This window comes from Schistocerca americana, chromosome 4 (genome assembly GCF_021461395.2).
Source record: "Schistocerca americana isolate TAMUIC-IGC-003095 chromosome 4, iqSchAmer2.1, whole genome shotgun sequence".
NCBI lineage: Eukaryota > Metazoa > Arthropoda > Insecta > Orthoptera > Acrididae > Schistocerca > Schistocerca americana.
The window spans coordinates 23167629-23184196 of record NC_060122.1 but is presented as its reverse complement, the minus strand read 5'-3'; the positions used below and the strand labels follow the sequence as shown (position 1 = coordinate 23184196).

Sequence of the window (16568 nt, the reverse complement as noted above, 5' to 3'; positions counted from 1 at the left end):
TGAGCCAAAAATATCCTTCTAGAATGGGAAGAGTTACCCCAAAACATAATACCATACGACATAAGTGAATGAAAATAAGCAAAGTTGACTAATTTACGTGTCGAAATATCACTCACTTTCGATACCGCTCGAATAGTGAAAATGGCAGTATTAAGTCTTTGAAAAAGATCCTGAACGTGGGCTTTCCACGACAGCTTACTATCTATCTGAACACCTAGGAATTTGAACTGTTCAGTTTCACTAATCATATGCCCGTTCTGTGAGATTAAAATGTCAGGTTTTGTTGAATTGTGTGTTAGAAACTGTAAAAACTGAGTCTTACTGTGATTTAATGTTAGTTTATTTTCTACAAGCCGTGAACTGAGGTCATGTACTGCTCTACTTGAAACAGAGTCAATGTTGCACACAACATCCTTTACTACCAAGCTAGTGTCATCAGCAAACAGAAATATTTTAGAATTACCCATAATACTAGAGGGCATATCATTTATATAAATAAGGAACAGGAGCGGCCCCAACACTGATCCCTGGGGCACCCCCACTTGACAGAACCCCACTCAGATCCCACATCACAGCCGTTATCAAAATTGTGAATAATGACCTTTTGCTGCGTGTTGCTAAAGTAAGAGGTGAACCAATTGTGAGCTACTCCCCTTATTCCATAATGGTCCAACTTCTGGAGCAATATTGTGTTATCAACACAGTCAAATGCCTTTGTTAAATCAAAAAATACGCCAAGCGTTCGAAACCTTTTGTTTAGTCCATCCAGTACCTCACAGAGAAAAGAGAATATAGCATTTTCAGTTGTCAAACGACTTCTAAAGCCGAACTGTACATTTGATAGCAAATCGTGTGATATAAAACGATCAATTAACCTTACATACACAGCCTTTTCGATAACTTTTGCAAACACTGATGGCATAGAAATAGGTCTAAAATTATCTACATTATCCCTTTCTCCCTTTTTATAAAGCGGCCTTACTACTGAGTACTTTAATCGCTCAGGAAACTGACCATTCCTAAAGGAAAAATTACAAATATGGCTCAATACAGGGCTAACATGTGCAGCACAGTAATTTAATATTCTACTAGGCACTCCATCATAACCATGAGAGTCCTTAGTCTTCAGTGATTTGATTATTGTCTCAATCTCCCTCTTGTCTGTATCACAGAGGAGTATTTCAAACGTCAATCTCGGAAAGGCATTTGCTAAGAAACTTATATGATTTCCTGTAGATACTAAATTTTTATTTAATTCACCAGCAATGCTCAGAAAATGGTTGTTAAATACTGTACATATATCTGATTTATCAGTAACAGAAATATTATTACTGCAAACTGACTTTATATCGTCAACCTTGTGCTGCTGACCAGACACTTCCTTCACAATTGACCATATGGCTTTAATTTTATCCTGTGAATTAGCTATTCTATTTGCATACCACATACTTTTTGCCTTGCTAATAACATTTTTAAGCACCTTTCAATACTGTTTGTAATGGGCTACTGTAGCTTGATTGTGACTACTTCTAACATTTTGATATAATTCCCGATTTGTTCTACATGATATCCTTATCCCACTAGTCAGCCAACCGGGCTGTCCATTACTGCTAGTACCCCGTTTAGAATGTTCTAATGGAAAGCAACTCTCAAAGAGCATGAGAAATGTGTTATGGTAAGCATTGTATTTATCATCTATATTATCGGCACTATAAACATCTTGCCACTCTTGTTCCTTGACAAGTTTTGAAAAACTCTCTATTGCTGTTGGATTAACTTTCCTACGTAGTTTGTAATTAAATACGACATTGGTTAGAGTATAAAAACCTTTTAGTGTTAAAATTTGTGCATCATGGTCTGAAAGGCCATTCACCCTTTTACTAACAGAATGCCCATCTAGTAATGAAGAATGAATAAAAATATTGTCTATGACTGTGCTACTGTTCCCCTGCACCCTAGTTGGAAAAAACACAGTTTGCATCAGATCATATGAATTTAGGTGATCTACCAACATCCTTTTTCTTGCACAATGATATACAAAATTAATATTGAAGTCACACATAGAACTACTTTCTGGTACTTCATACAAAGTGAATCAAGAACCCTCTCTAGCTTAAGCAAGAATGCTCTGAAGTCGGAGTTAGGGGACCTATAAACAACAGCAATTAGAAGTTTAGTTTCACTAAATTCAACTAATGCTGCACAACTTTCAAATATCTGTTCAGTGCAGTGTCGTGATTCGTCTATGGTCTCAAATGAAATACTGTTTTTTATGTACAGAGCCACTCCCCCACTCCGCAAGGAACTCCTTGAGAAACAGGCAGCTAATCTGTAGCCTGGTAAAGGAAGCCTCTGAATTATCAAATTATTCAAGTGGTGCTCAGATATACCAATAATTTCAGAGTTAGCATCTATTAGCAGTTCACTAACTTTATCTCTAATACCTCTTATATTTTGATGAAATATGCTAATTCCTTCTACTTGGAAACATTACATCCTCCGGAGGTGAGCCCTTAGTTAGAGTCACTTCCTTTAAGCAGGTATACCTATCAGCTGACTTCAGTCTAAAAAAGGTGCAGCTCTAACACCAACTACTACAGGAATTTTTCCATGAGTGACACCACTACCAGCACCACCACCACCCACTACACTGTCACCCATAAGCTTAGCCAGCCTCCCCTTCCTATACCTATTGAGGTGCAGGCCATGCCTAGTGAAACCCCATCTACTGATAGACCCAACTGGCACCACTGAGATGTGATCCATGCCCTCCAAAATCAGTGCCCTCCACAGCCCCACATTAACGCGCCTAACAGCTGCATTAAGGTGAGGCTGATCATGACACTTTGTCCACAGTTTTGAACTTTAGCAGATGTCAACAATGAAGCTAGCAGACTTGCAGCATCTGTTAAACTACGTGCCCAAATTTGCGGGAGTGACCACCTCACTGCCTCTGCAGGAAGAGGAAGTATAGGTGCACTTTGAAAATTTGAGGGATATTAATTACTTAATCAATCAGTTAATGCAGCATTGAAAGATGTTTGAAATTGGTGCATGTTTTACTTCCTTTACATCTAATAACCTCACTGTGAGAGTATAGGACGATTTGTGACTGGGTGCGAGACCAGTAGAGAGTGATGAGAAGCTGCACCAATCCCCCATGGAATTATGTGCCTCAGTATTCAACCTTGAAAAGATTGACAGACCCTTGAGAGTATGTCACTGTCCATTGACATGTAGTTTACTCCTCCAGGAAGAAGAGTGCTCGTAATCTATAAGCCTCATTTTATTTTGTCAAAAGTGGTTATCTGCTTGTTTTCCCTCTATTTTAACTATCACCAAGCTAAATGGAGCACACACTTTTTATTTATTGTTTATAATTCATTATTGTCCAATTTTTCGAGATTATGGCTTAGTGTGATACTTGTAAATGAGCATCCAGTCACAAATTTACGGATTATTACTTTTAGTTTCTGTTCTATTAAGCTATTTTCAGTCTGATAAACTATAAGAATCCTATCTTATATGTTAATCAAATACATTTCATACCTTCTTTCCCACTGTAATAGGTTTGCAAATAAATGTGTTTTTCAGGTTTCCACCTTTCAAGATTTGTTAAAGACTGCAGGGAAGAATTCTGTGCGTGAGTTGGTCGTGTCTGAAGACACACTACTCCCATTTGAAGAACAATATAAATCAGCTCTGGGGCAACTGAAGCAGGATATGGAGGTGAGTGTTGATTCTGAATTATTTGTCAATGTTGTTTCTCGAGATAATGATACTGTACCCCTCACCACCAGGAAAAACTACACTAATAGCATGTAACACCAACTACAGCCTCAGGAAGAGTGTACACGCTGTATACAGCTGCAGCCACTCTTTGATGATTAGATAATGTAAAGCTACAGAACTGTGGGGATAGCGAGTACCGTGTTTCACACACTGTTCCAAACAGTCTTGACATTTTCTGTGAGATCGAGATCGGGTGACTTAGTAAGCCAGTCAAGAGGCCTCATGTGTTCATCAAACCAGGAATGTGTGTCTGCGGCCCTGCAATCGTGACTGTTATCATCTCAGAACACATTCTCATCATAAAGATTTACAAAAAAGGTCGACACTTGGTTTTTGATAATGTCAAAATAGACACTGTGGTTCATGGCTGCGGTAATCTTAACGAGTGGACACATGTTGTGCCATGTAGAATGCCACCGAGACATCTCGAAGCCATCTGTGACTGAACTACTCCGTCCACACATTAGATATTAAATGCCTCATTTGGGCGTCTGTACACTCAGTAAATTACATGATTTGAAAAGAGACAGTATCGTGACTCGTCGCACTGTACCGCATGGTTCTGTCAACTGGTGTTCAGTTTCTGTGTCATTTGACCCACTGAAGAGGTAAAGCTTTATGTGCTGCTGTCAGCAATGGCCTTTCGTAAGGTACCTGACTCCAGATTTCCAGTGCATTCAGTTCCTTTTACAGTGATCACTCGGAAACTGATTTACATGGCTGTGCGTTCACTGGACAGTTTCAGTTCCTGTTAGGTTCAAAAGTCCTGGCAGTGTGATGCAAGACCTGTCTTCAGGCCCTGGCAGCTAGGCTCTTTTACCGTCCACCATTATTGTGTTGTGTTATGTGGCTGAGAATGGTATTCTGTTCCTCGTAGACATGTCAGACTGGACACAGCCCGTATTTGAAGGCTCGTGAGGTGGACTGCCAAAAAATATATGTTGCAATAAATGGATTACAGAATTTAAATTATCAGAACATATTTTGAATATTTCCCTCATAACGACAGCTGGCATTTTTAGAACTGTTAATATCGACTTATTTCGAAAAGGTAGCAGTTATGACTGAACCTTCAAGTGGTAGTCATGCTCTGTGTAGCAGAGATTTGGGAGTGTGGCTTCTACAGAGTACTGTTGCGGGGTCAGGAGATCGAACCTGGGACTCCAGATTGCTGAGCTGAAGCTGGGACCCACCGCGCCGTATTTTGTCAGGAGATCGAGCAAGCTCAAGAGCTTCAAGGGGCAGTGCAGAGTGATACAGCAGTATTCGGTAACATTTGTTTATTCAGGTAATATACAGTACTCGATGGGTGAAGCGTAGTGTTGGCGTGCTGCCCGCGAGTCCAGCCAGCTCAGCAGACTCCTGGTATGCCGACGCCACTGCTGCCGTCATCAAGGCCGCCTGCCGTTGGAAGTCGGCCGCCTCTCTCCCAGTCGCCACCCACCGATTCATTGCGACTTGCGCCGTGCTGCTGCCCGCGATTCCGGTGACTGCTACAGTCCCTGGTCCTTGCCGCCCTCCACCCCGTTTGGCCTGCTCTGTCGGACCGTGGGACGAAGGTGGTTGTACTGGTCACCAGTGGCCCTTGGCCGCCTCTGCTCCCAGGAGAGGACCGGATTCGAACCCGTGCCCTCCTGGGTGCTGTGCCGCAACTTGCCGCTAGTGGTACTTGCCAGGTGACAACAACAACCGCCGTCTCTGGCGCTGTTGCAGTGCTGCTGCGCCTCTTGCAGCTTACGCCTCGCCCGGACCCCGGTACGCCAGGTGGGAAGCGAACATGGCCCGTAGACTCGAGTGGAACCAAGCCCCTCTTAGACCCACTGCAGACCACTGTCACTGCCCTCTTTCAGGCAGACCATGCAATCTCCAAGTTCCAGGCTGCCATTCCGCGCCGCCCCGGTGTTGTGTCCATGGAGGTGTAATACAGCCCAAACAAGTACATAGAAACCAGAATACAAGTTTATGCAGAATACTTACAACATTGCTGCCAGACTGGCGACTGTAAATGAAGAGCATCACAGGTCCGCCCCGATGCTCGACTGACCTGGCACACACTGTCCCAAGCTAAAATTGCCCAAGGTTTCTCCCTCGCTTCTGACGTAGTGTCAGAGAGAGACAGGAACTATGGCAGGGATAAATTCCCACCGTCAGCACTTACAAATCGCCACTCTTGGCTCTGGCCTAGTGCCCCACCTCATACTTCACAATAACTTAAAGTAACACTGCAGTTTCATGCCTCGTTGTTGCTCCACTCAAAACAAATCGCGCGTGCAATACTGCTGTCGCAGCTCTGCACCCGTGAGTGCCATGTTTACCTTGCCTGGCCAGCTGGGTGTCGACCGTTACCAAACGATGCCAGCCAGATTTCATCGCCCAACTGCGCTGTCATTGAATTTTGATAAAATTTCCCTTTCCCTCAACTAAGACTGACACTAGCACGGCACACTTTCCTCCTTTCAACAATATTTGTCCCGTATCGAGATAAAACAGATGTGGCCCATGGCTGCGTAAACGTACCTTGTTCACAAAACTTACATTCTACAGACTAAAACAAACAAGAACATCAAAACATTAACTCTACATTTGTACACTGTTTACCCATACCATAGGCAACTGCTGTGTTGGCAACTCCTCCACTGGTTCACGTTCCCGCATTCTCTGCAAAGCTTAACTCAAGAAAAATGGAAAAACAGCACACCCTGTGGCTGAAATGCTCATTGCCATTATCCTGTTGCTCTGATGCTGTTGTAACGTTCAAACGTGTTCCAATACTTCATTAACCGTGATAGATCCTTCCTGTGCATTAATAAAGGAATGCAATGTTTCCAAAAACTCAGGGTTTAATATGGAGTTCATATATGTCAGATTCTGCACTGGTAATATCTCCAGAACCCTTCCGGATAAAACAGCGTTCCCTGTGACAAAGTTAAAGCTGTTTCATCCATACGTGATGCTGGACGACGGAAATCCTCCCCCACAATCTCACAAACCGCACCAATTATAATTATTCCACTCTCCTGCAGTTGCAACCTCCTTATTTTATCCACTCTCTGATTGGTATAACAAGTGACCATCACACATATCGGCGTAAATACCAAATATAACCAATGCCTCCCTATCTTCTGGAAGTAGGAATGTGTCGATAACACCCCTTTCTCACAATCTGAGCTGTTCGTAATCCCCAGGAACAATCCAACTTCGCATTTACTACTATCCGAAAAACTGGTCGATTAGGGCAAATCATCACTCATCCTTGCGTACAATGCTCCAACTCTGACAATGGTATTACTCTGTGAGCTGCTCTGTTTGCCATTTACTCCTGACTGCAAGGTCCAGATCATTATCCGTTGATGTCTGGCTCCACTGCATCCCCATGGCTCTCATGCAGCATGTCCACATACGTTCTGACCCTGAGAAGAAAAGGAACGAAACATACATGTACCACCTCTTTTCCGCTACAAGGTACTACAACATTGTACGACATCCTCAAAAATTCCCAACGGTTCACTCTGCCCCTATTGAATTCTCTGAAAAAATAAATATTCTCCCCCATACAATGACAAAAACTAAAACAACAAGCAAGAAAACGCAACCATTATCAGACCCACCGAAAAGCAAGAAAAAGAGAGAGGAAAAAACACACAAAAATGCAATTTAGCCCTTAATACAAAAACACAAAATGTAAGCATGCCATACAATAATGTACTCCCTCCGTGACCATATCGCATACCGAACATTATGCGTCCGCTGTTGTTCTTCCGCCGAGTCCTTCTTCCTCCGCTTGCTTTGCCTAGCCTCTGCAATTAGGTCACTTCCTCGTAATTGAGGTAATCCATCCACCATTCCCTTAAAAGGCTTTACTCTACTCACGTGGATAATGGATGTTTCTGTTGGCAGCTGCACTTCAACATTCACAGGCGAAGTCATCTCCATGACCTGGTATAGTCCGTGGCACTTCGTCAAGTATTTTAATACCCATTGACCTACCCTGTGTAGTGGTAAAGGTCCCAACCACATATTTGGGTCTTCCTGCCTCTCTTAACGCTTTTGTATTGGCCCTCTGTATCCTCTTCTAGACTTCCCGTATTGTTCGTGCAAATTCCCGCACTGCGCCCTCTTTAGCTCCTGATTTCAGACATAGAACTTCAAATGGCAATGGCATCTTTCTTCCATAGACCACCTCGAACGGTGACATTTTGACCCCCGAATGTATTTTAGTGTTATAACTCGATACCACATATGGAAGATAAATGTCCCAGTTATCATGGTTCCCATTGACATAATAACTTAGTATTTTCGAAATTGTGCTATGTACTCACTCCGTTCTCCCATTCGCCTGTGGATGAAATGGACTAGTCTATAATTTTTTAATCCTCAATAGACGACACAACTGTAACATTAATTCATACATGAAGTTCATTCCCTGATCTGTAATTATGGTATCAGGCACCCCAAACTTCAATAACCAGTTATTGATTAAAGCTTGTGCTACCGTACTTGCCTGTTGGTCTGGTATTGCGACCATGGCTAGAAACCGCGAAAAGTGATCAATTATAGTTAAAACGTAACAATTCCCTGACGGTGTTTTGTTGTATGGCTCACAAATATCTAGCCCGATAAACTCAAATTTTTTCGAAGCCTGTGGTAACCGTTGCAATGAAATTCTTGCGAGCATCACATCCGCTAACTGCACACACGGCACACAATTTGCTTCGTATTGTTCCACATCCCTTCTCCAAGTGCGCCACCAAAATCGTTCTGCTACTCGTCTTCCCGTTGCTCGACGACCACCATGCCCCGAGAGCACAGATCATGGGCGTGCTTTAGGACTTCCTCTCTCAAACTCTGGTCCGTACCTGGTAACTCTACATAACAAATTTCCCTCCACAATGAAATGTGGTTGAGTTCTAAAACCCTGGCACTCCTCATCCTCCGCTTGTGCCCTTTGCCATTCTGAGACACTCTTACCCATTACTTGCATTCCCGTATTTCTTCCCTGGCTTATAAATTACTTCAAAGTAAAATTAACTTAATTTTAGAGCCCACTGTGTTAATCGACTAGAAGGATCGTTGAGTCCCAGTAACCATCTCAACGCCGCATGATCCGTGACGACCTTAAACTTCCTACCATAAAGATAACAACGGAAATACGTTACTCAATGTATTACAGCCAGCATCTCCTTTTCCATTGTGGAATAATTCTACTCTGCCATATTTAACTGTCTAGAAGCATACGCCACTGGATGCTCCTGTCCATTCACCATTTGCCCCAAAACACATCCTACTGCGGCATTTGAAGCGTCACAAGATAAGATGAAATCTTCTTCAAAATTGGGAAACACCAACCAGAAACCAGAAACTAATCCCGTCTTCAATTCATCGAAAGCTTCCTGACATTCCTCTGTCCATTGAAATCTAACCCTTTTCTTTAAAAGCTTTGTCAATGGCTCGGCTATTTTAGCAAAATCTTTTCAAATTTATGATGATATGAACATAACCCAATATACGATTGTAATTGCGTCATTGTATGTGGTGTCGGGAAGTTTTGAACTGCGTCTGTTAACCGAGGATAGGTTTGAACCCCTTGTTCTCTAATTACGTGACCTAAGTATTTGAACTGTGTCTGCGCAAACTTACGTTTTTCTAAACTTAATGTTAACCATGCTGACCACAGTCTTCTAAAGGCTTCTCTTAAACGTAATACATGTTCTGGTATATCCTTCGAAAATACTATGTCATCTAGGTAAACCATACATCTCTTTGGTTTCAATCCCCTTAAAATCCCATCTAATAATCGCTGAAAAGTTGCCGGTGCTTTCTTCAGCCCAAACAGCATACGTACATACTGATATTGTCCCTCAAGAACAGTAAAAGCTGTCTTTGCCCTATCCTCTGGCACTACTTCCAACTAATGGTATCCACTCCGTAAATACATTGTCGTAAAATACTTACATTGTCCCAGATTGTCCATTGTGTCCATGATATTCGGAATCGGATATGCGTCCGAAATGGTTTTCGCATTCAGAAACCTATAATCACAAGAAAACCTTTATTTCCTTGTACCATCCACTGACTTCTTAGGTATGAGAACTACATTGCTTGATACGGACTACCGCTATGCTCTATGATCCCATCCCATAGTTGGTTCTATAAACTCCTCTAGTAGCGGTTGCATAATCCGTTTGCAGATTAGCTGGCGTCACCTTCATGTTAAGTGCCCCTTGCAACATTTGTCCATGTGAAACATTATTCCACCGAGTTCCACTGTTTGTTGGCAAATATCTATTTTCGCACTATGTTTGTCAAAGAAGTCCAGTCTGAGAATCATAGAATACCCCTCACCTACACATGGTAACACCTCTACCTGCTCAGTAAACTTAGTTCCTGCGATCACGAATTGAAGTACCGTCGTACCCAATCACTCCACTTTATCATCTCCCACCTCACGTAACCTATAACGTGATCGCTCAAGCCATCTCCTACTAACCAGGTCTAGATTAATAACAGACATATGTGCCCTCGTGTCAACCAGAAACCTTTGTTTCCCAAGCCTAATCAACAGCATTCCATCTGTGTACCTACAAGCACATTACCTAATTTCACTGGGCCTGCTCTCCAATGGTTGAAGCAATCCCTTCCTCGTTTAACAGCTGCTGTCACCAAGGTTTCCCCCTACTTTTTCTCCTGCAGTTCACTGCCCTGTGACCCATTTTCTCACATGGATAACACTGCAACTGACACTGACATTGCCTCCTAATATGCTCTACATGGCAACAACCAAAACACTTAATTTCCACTGCCAGGACTCTATGCTCCACCCTTTGCTTGGTCACATAATCTACCTCCTCGAAGTATGTGGCAATCGTTAGAGCCACCGTATGATCACTGGGATTCTCCGTTCTCACCCGACGTGACATCTCCGGTGGTAGTCCCTGCAAAAACACCTCTAATGCACTGTTCTCAGCCTCCTGTAACAGCTCTTTATTAGTCTCCCATTCTGTACAGTTCGAACGCTTGTACATTCAGTTATCAAATCCTGTTTGAGAAAACCTCCACAGTCACATTTCTCCTTATACCTAATGCACTTAATTTTTCACGAAAAAGCCTGATACTATTCTGTTTTTGGTACCTGGAATGTTTGTACATTCAGTTATCAAATCCTGTTTGAGAAAACCTCCACAGTCACATTTCTCCTCATACCTAATGCACTTAATTTTTCACGAAAAAGCCTGATACTTTTCTGTTTTTGGTACCTCGGGCGGAACCAAGCATCAAGCTCTGAAAACGTCCCCACATTGTTCAATGTTTCATGGTACAATGCTACACATGCTGATTTGATGTTTCTGAGGTGATGTCACAACTATGTGTCATATAACATTACGCCAAAAAACAATGACTGAGTTTTTGTCATCTAAAAAGTAGCGATAAAATGTCTGCTGTATTTTAGTAAGTTTTTTAGCTTTTCTTTCATTGTTACGCCTTGTTTAAACCTAATGTTTTCTTACTAATCTTTTTAATATATGTTTACTGTACTGTGTAAATTAAAATAGTGTGTATGTACAGCAGTTTTTCACCCAGTTTTCCATTCTTAGACTAACATTTTTCATGTTCAGATTAACCGAACGTTCGGATGACCAGAGTTCAAATTAGCAATCAGTTGACTTAAATGAATGGTGAAATTTTACAGTTCTGTATGCTGTTGCCAAATCAGCGATAGCAATGAGCATTTCCTCGCCAGCATTTGGTTTCACAATAAAAAATTGTGAGTTATTTTGTGCTTTTGGGTTTCAATATGATGACTTAACTTCAGATTTCCCACCATGCTCAATTGAAAAATAACAGGAGTAAGGTTTGCAGAACAATTCTCCCTCTGCCTTACCTTTTTTTGTATAAGAAGCCATATTTCTGTGTATCCATCACTGAAAAAGCACTTAGATTTCGCATTTAGTGTCACAAAACAATGAGAACTCAACACTACAACAAAACACACACACACACACACACACACACACACACACACACACACAAAAGCACTGCAACAGTAAATCTGGTGGTTGCTTATATGTTATATATTAATACATACATACTGAACCAGTAAAATATTAATCTTTGATTCTCTTACTTGAAAATCTTTATACCGCAAAAATATTAATAAGGAAGTTAATTATTACATCATAAAATGAAATTATTTCAATAATGGAGTGCATGAAATTAACTGATTTTTGCAAGGGAATTATAAACAAAGGTAAATGGTATTGAGTCCATTGTTTTCCATTCAAACTGCAGTAATATGAACAAAAATTAAGTAAAATAGCTGATGTTTGGAAGTACATGAAATAAATGTAAGGCATGCCAATAAACAATATTAAATATTATCTTAAAAGGGTCAGTATGACCACTCAGTGCATTAAGGGTGAAACCTTGAAACCTGTAAAGAATCATCAGTTTTTTCATTATAATTAAAGTAAGTTTCAGATGAATAAAACTCATAAAAGGAAGTGTTGTTCCAGTCATTCTGTGAAACTTAACTATCACTTAACAAAAATTATTCTGATCCATCTGGGCGTACTGATATTTAGGGAGTGACAAAGTTTTTCTTTGGTGAGTTCATTCATCAACGGAAAATCTAGGGCATAATATAATACATGTATGAGGACAGATCAATAAATACCTACCAAAGAAGGACTGCTCTGAACAGCAGATAGGAAACATAGATGGAAATCCCCACCTCAGAACTAACACATCCATTGTGGTGTCTCAAGAAAAGACAGCAGAGCATTTGTGTATCTCATTTGTATGAGTTGTTAGCTCGTGCGGAGGACATTATGCAAAAATTATGTGATTTTCCATTCCACTACATGCCCACTGGTCACTGTTTGGTGAATTGTAGCCTATCCTCATATACGAGGGCATGCTGAAGAGTAATGCCTCCAATTTTTTTATTCTGTTCTCAGTATCAGTTGAGGCTATACTCGTCATTCATATTACTCAGTTGACTTTCCCACCTCGCTGACGTAAGTTGCAACCCTCTGCCGCTAGAGGGCTCCGAATTATACTGTGTAACGTGGCGGTATGTTATGTAACCGTGTTGGTGTGTGAGAAACAGCATGTTGTAAACGAGTTTCGATTTCGAAGAGCCTTTCCGCACGTGGGGCACCCTCTCCTTCAGCATGACAGTACCAGACCACATACTAATGCTGCTGTATCTGCAGTAATCGAATGCCTCAGCTTCACTTTCATTGATAATCTTCTGTACAGTCCTGTCTTGGTTCCATCCAATTTTCATCCATTTCCAAAAATTAAAGAACACCATTGAGGACTTCACTTTGATAGTGATGAAGCAGTGTAAGCAGAGGTGACATTGTGGCTCCATTAACAAAGTCAAACATTCTACAGTGACTATGTCAACGAACTGGTCTCTTGTTGGGAGAAATTTGTTTGGCATACAGTGTTGCTGTGTGGAGAAGTGATTATGTAGATGTGAAGAATAAAGATGTAGAATGGTAACAAAGTTAGTTTTATTTAAAAAAGCTCATAAGAATTCTCAAATTAAAAGTTTGGAGGCATTACTTTTCAGTACACCCTCATACATATTATTTGATCAAGATAAAGATTTTAACCGAAATTCAGTTTTCTCCATTACAGTCAGTAGGGAAAAAGCAGAACAGATCTCCAGGAAAATTTTGAGTACATCATAATGTAATTTTGTCATTAGAAAAACATGAAAATATATCTAAAAACAAAGATGATGTAACTTACCACACGAAAGCATTGGTATGTCGATAGACACACAAACAAACACACGCACAAAATTCAAGCTTTCGCAACCCACGGTTGCTTCGTCAGGAAAGAGGGAAGGAGAGGGAAAGACGAAAGGATGTGAGTTTTAAGTGAGAGGGTAAGGAGTCATTCCTATCCCGGGAGCGGAAAGACTTACCTTAGGGGGGAAAAAAAGGAAAGGTGTACACTCGCGCGCGCGCGCACACACACACACACACACACACACACACACACACACACACACACACACACACACACATCCATCCGCACATATACAGACACAAGCAGACATATGTAAAGGCTCGACTGACATCTCTGCCCAAACTCTTTGCCTTTACATGACTCCTTACCCTCTCCCTTAAAACCCACATCCTTTCATCTTTCCCTCTCCTTCCCTCTTTCCTGATGAAGCAACTGTGGGTTGTGAAAGCTTGAATTTTGTGTGTTTGTTTGTGTGTGTGTTTGTGTTTGTTTGTGTGTCTATCAACATACCAATGCTTTCGTGTGGTAAGTTACATCATCTTTGTTTTTAGATATATTTTTCCCACGTGGAATGTTTCCCTCTATTATATTCATATCATTAAAGAAAAACATGAAAAAATAGACAAGAGTCAAGTGTCATGGTGACAGTTGATACAAGCAACATAAGATACTTATGTATCCCATTGAACATGCTAATTGCTATCTCAAAATTGTGCTGCTTGTTGTTGAATGGTAGTTAGCCACCATGACAACATATACATCTCTGGCCTGTAGCCTTTACCATCCACAGAAAATAGTTCACCAAATGGTCTTAAATTGGTAGTTGAATTTAATATTGTTTCATCATAAACTAAAAGTTATCATGAACATAAATTATGTAGTGCATATAAGTGACTGGAAAGACCCATTATTTTTTTTTAATTGTGACTGATAAAACAACCACAAATGTAAATATCTTGGATTATATATCGAGAGAGATCTGAATTGGAATGATCATATAAAACTAACTGTTGGAAAAGCAGATGTCATATCAAGAGTCATTGGAAGAATCCGAAGGAAACGTAGTTGACCTGCAAATGAGGTTTCTTACAAAAATATCCATTCTTGAATGTTGCTCATCAATTGGGGTCCTTGTCAGATAGGATTAATAGAGGAACTAAAAGAAGAGCATAAAATTCTGTCAGGGATCATTTCATAATAAGAGCAGGGTTGCTCATCAAACACCACAAAAGATGTGTACTATGGTTTGTGAAATTCAAAAAGAGAGCCGCCCCCCCCCCCCACACACACACACACACACACACACACACACACACACACCTTGCAAAATGGCAATGAGTGGAAAATCAAGGAATTTCAAGCTCATACAGAATCTTAATTGACAATCATTCTCCTTCTCACCATATACAGATGTAATAGGTAAGGAGAGATGTTAGTGGTACCTGAAGTACCCTCTGCCACACACCAAAGGGTGGCTTGTAAATTATAGATGTGTTAAAAATATCCCGTGTAACATCACTCTGTTTTAGGCGACATGAGTTTACTATTCTTGACTTTTTCAACATTTATTCTTTCTTATAGGATGAGAGGAATAGTCTCCTGCAAAAAATGAAGGAGAAGAAAACAAAAAAAGTTATGGCACTGAGAAGAAAGAAGTTAAAACTCAAACAATTCAAACCAAGAAAGGTGATGAGTACCAAGACCTAAGTATGATTGTTCATAATATGTTGTATGTTTGCATGTTATTACTATTAAATTTTATATTTTTTTCTCTGTTGCTTTATTTCTTTTTTCCCTTAAATATGTTCATGAATTTTAGTTTTGTAGGATGTAACAAACTTATTGAAATTACAACAAGCTTGTTATCACTTTTTTATGAAGGTCAAAATTTTCAGCATTCAATATTAGGTTTCAGTCCATCTCTGTTTTTTTCTACAGTAGTTAGACAAATTATCAATTTCTCTTTTGGCTTACTTGCGTTTAGACTCCATTTCAAGGTACTGGGAGAATTTCATTTAATATTCAGTGATCTCTCTTTTCTTTTTATATAAAGTTCTCAACAGAAGGAAAAGACACATAATAATCACGGTGAAAGTTTCGAGAAATTCTTGTAAATTACTGCTTTCCAAAAATTTAAGTGTTTTTAAAGTATTGTCCTTCACTCTACATGTGCCAGTGCCACCTATCAAATCTCAAATCAAACTCGAAAATGTGATTTCTTGTGTAAGATACAGACACTTTAAAGAAATTAAAACAGTGTCCAATTATTGTTTCCTCCTGTCTTCAAAATGAGAAGAAATTAAATACAGCCATATGCAGACTGCAAATTTGGACTTGGAACTCCACAAGATATCTTTTAGACAAAGCTGTGATCAGGTACTTTATTGTGGTGGAGATCCCTCAAAGTCACCCTTTCGACTGGTTCTCAGGCATCCTTTTTAAAAGTTTTGGAAAAGTAATCTCTGGTTGATTTCTTCGTACACCTCTGCCTCTATTCCATATATATTCACCCCCTTTTTGTTTTCAAACTCTGGCAGATGAAATCAGTGGTTTGAACTTAATAATTTGAATTCCAGTCTCAAGCTTTGTTTTAAGTAAAACCTTATTTCCCTATTTGTACGGTTTTACTGACCACACCTAGCTACGTCAATGCACACACCTTGCTACACAAAGTTTTGTTAAACAGACAGTGTGGAGGCTGGCCGTCTTGTCTCGCCCATTTGCCCTGTGAGTGAACAGTTGGCCACTGCTTCAGCAGGGTCCTACGAGCTATTGGGGGGGTGGGGGAGGGGGGGGGGAGTGCTAGTTTCATGAGCTCTAGTGGTAAGCACATTATGGAGTCCTTCAGCTGAATAGTGCCCAGGACCAGAAAGAAATCCAGTGTACATTCAGAATGTCTGCCGAGTTAGGTCTCACCTGGGATATGCGGGAGCCCCTCCCTTCAGCTGTCGAGTGTACAGGGTGGCTCACCTGTGGCATCTGTCACTTGGGATCTGGACCTGTCCTCAATGTTA

The 16568-nt window shown here is 40.7% G+C and overlaps 1 protein-coding gene across 1 annotated transcript in view; it reads left to right on the top strand.

The window, feature by feature from the left end:
• Positions 1-15327, top strand: part of LOC124612687 (ATP-dependent RNA helicase DDX51) — a 153140-nt gene extending 137813 nt beyond the window's left edge. Inside the window, exons 10-11 of the mRNA XM_047141022.1 lie at positions 3595-3729; positions 15136-15327. Coding sequence (XP_046996978.1) covers positions 3595-3729; positions 15136-15261 — 261 coding nt within the window. The 3' untranslated portion in view covers positions 15262-15327. The remainder of the gene's footprint in view (positions 1-3594; positions 3730-15135) is intronic.
• Positions 15328-16568: the final 1241 nt, after the last annotated feature.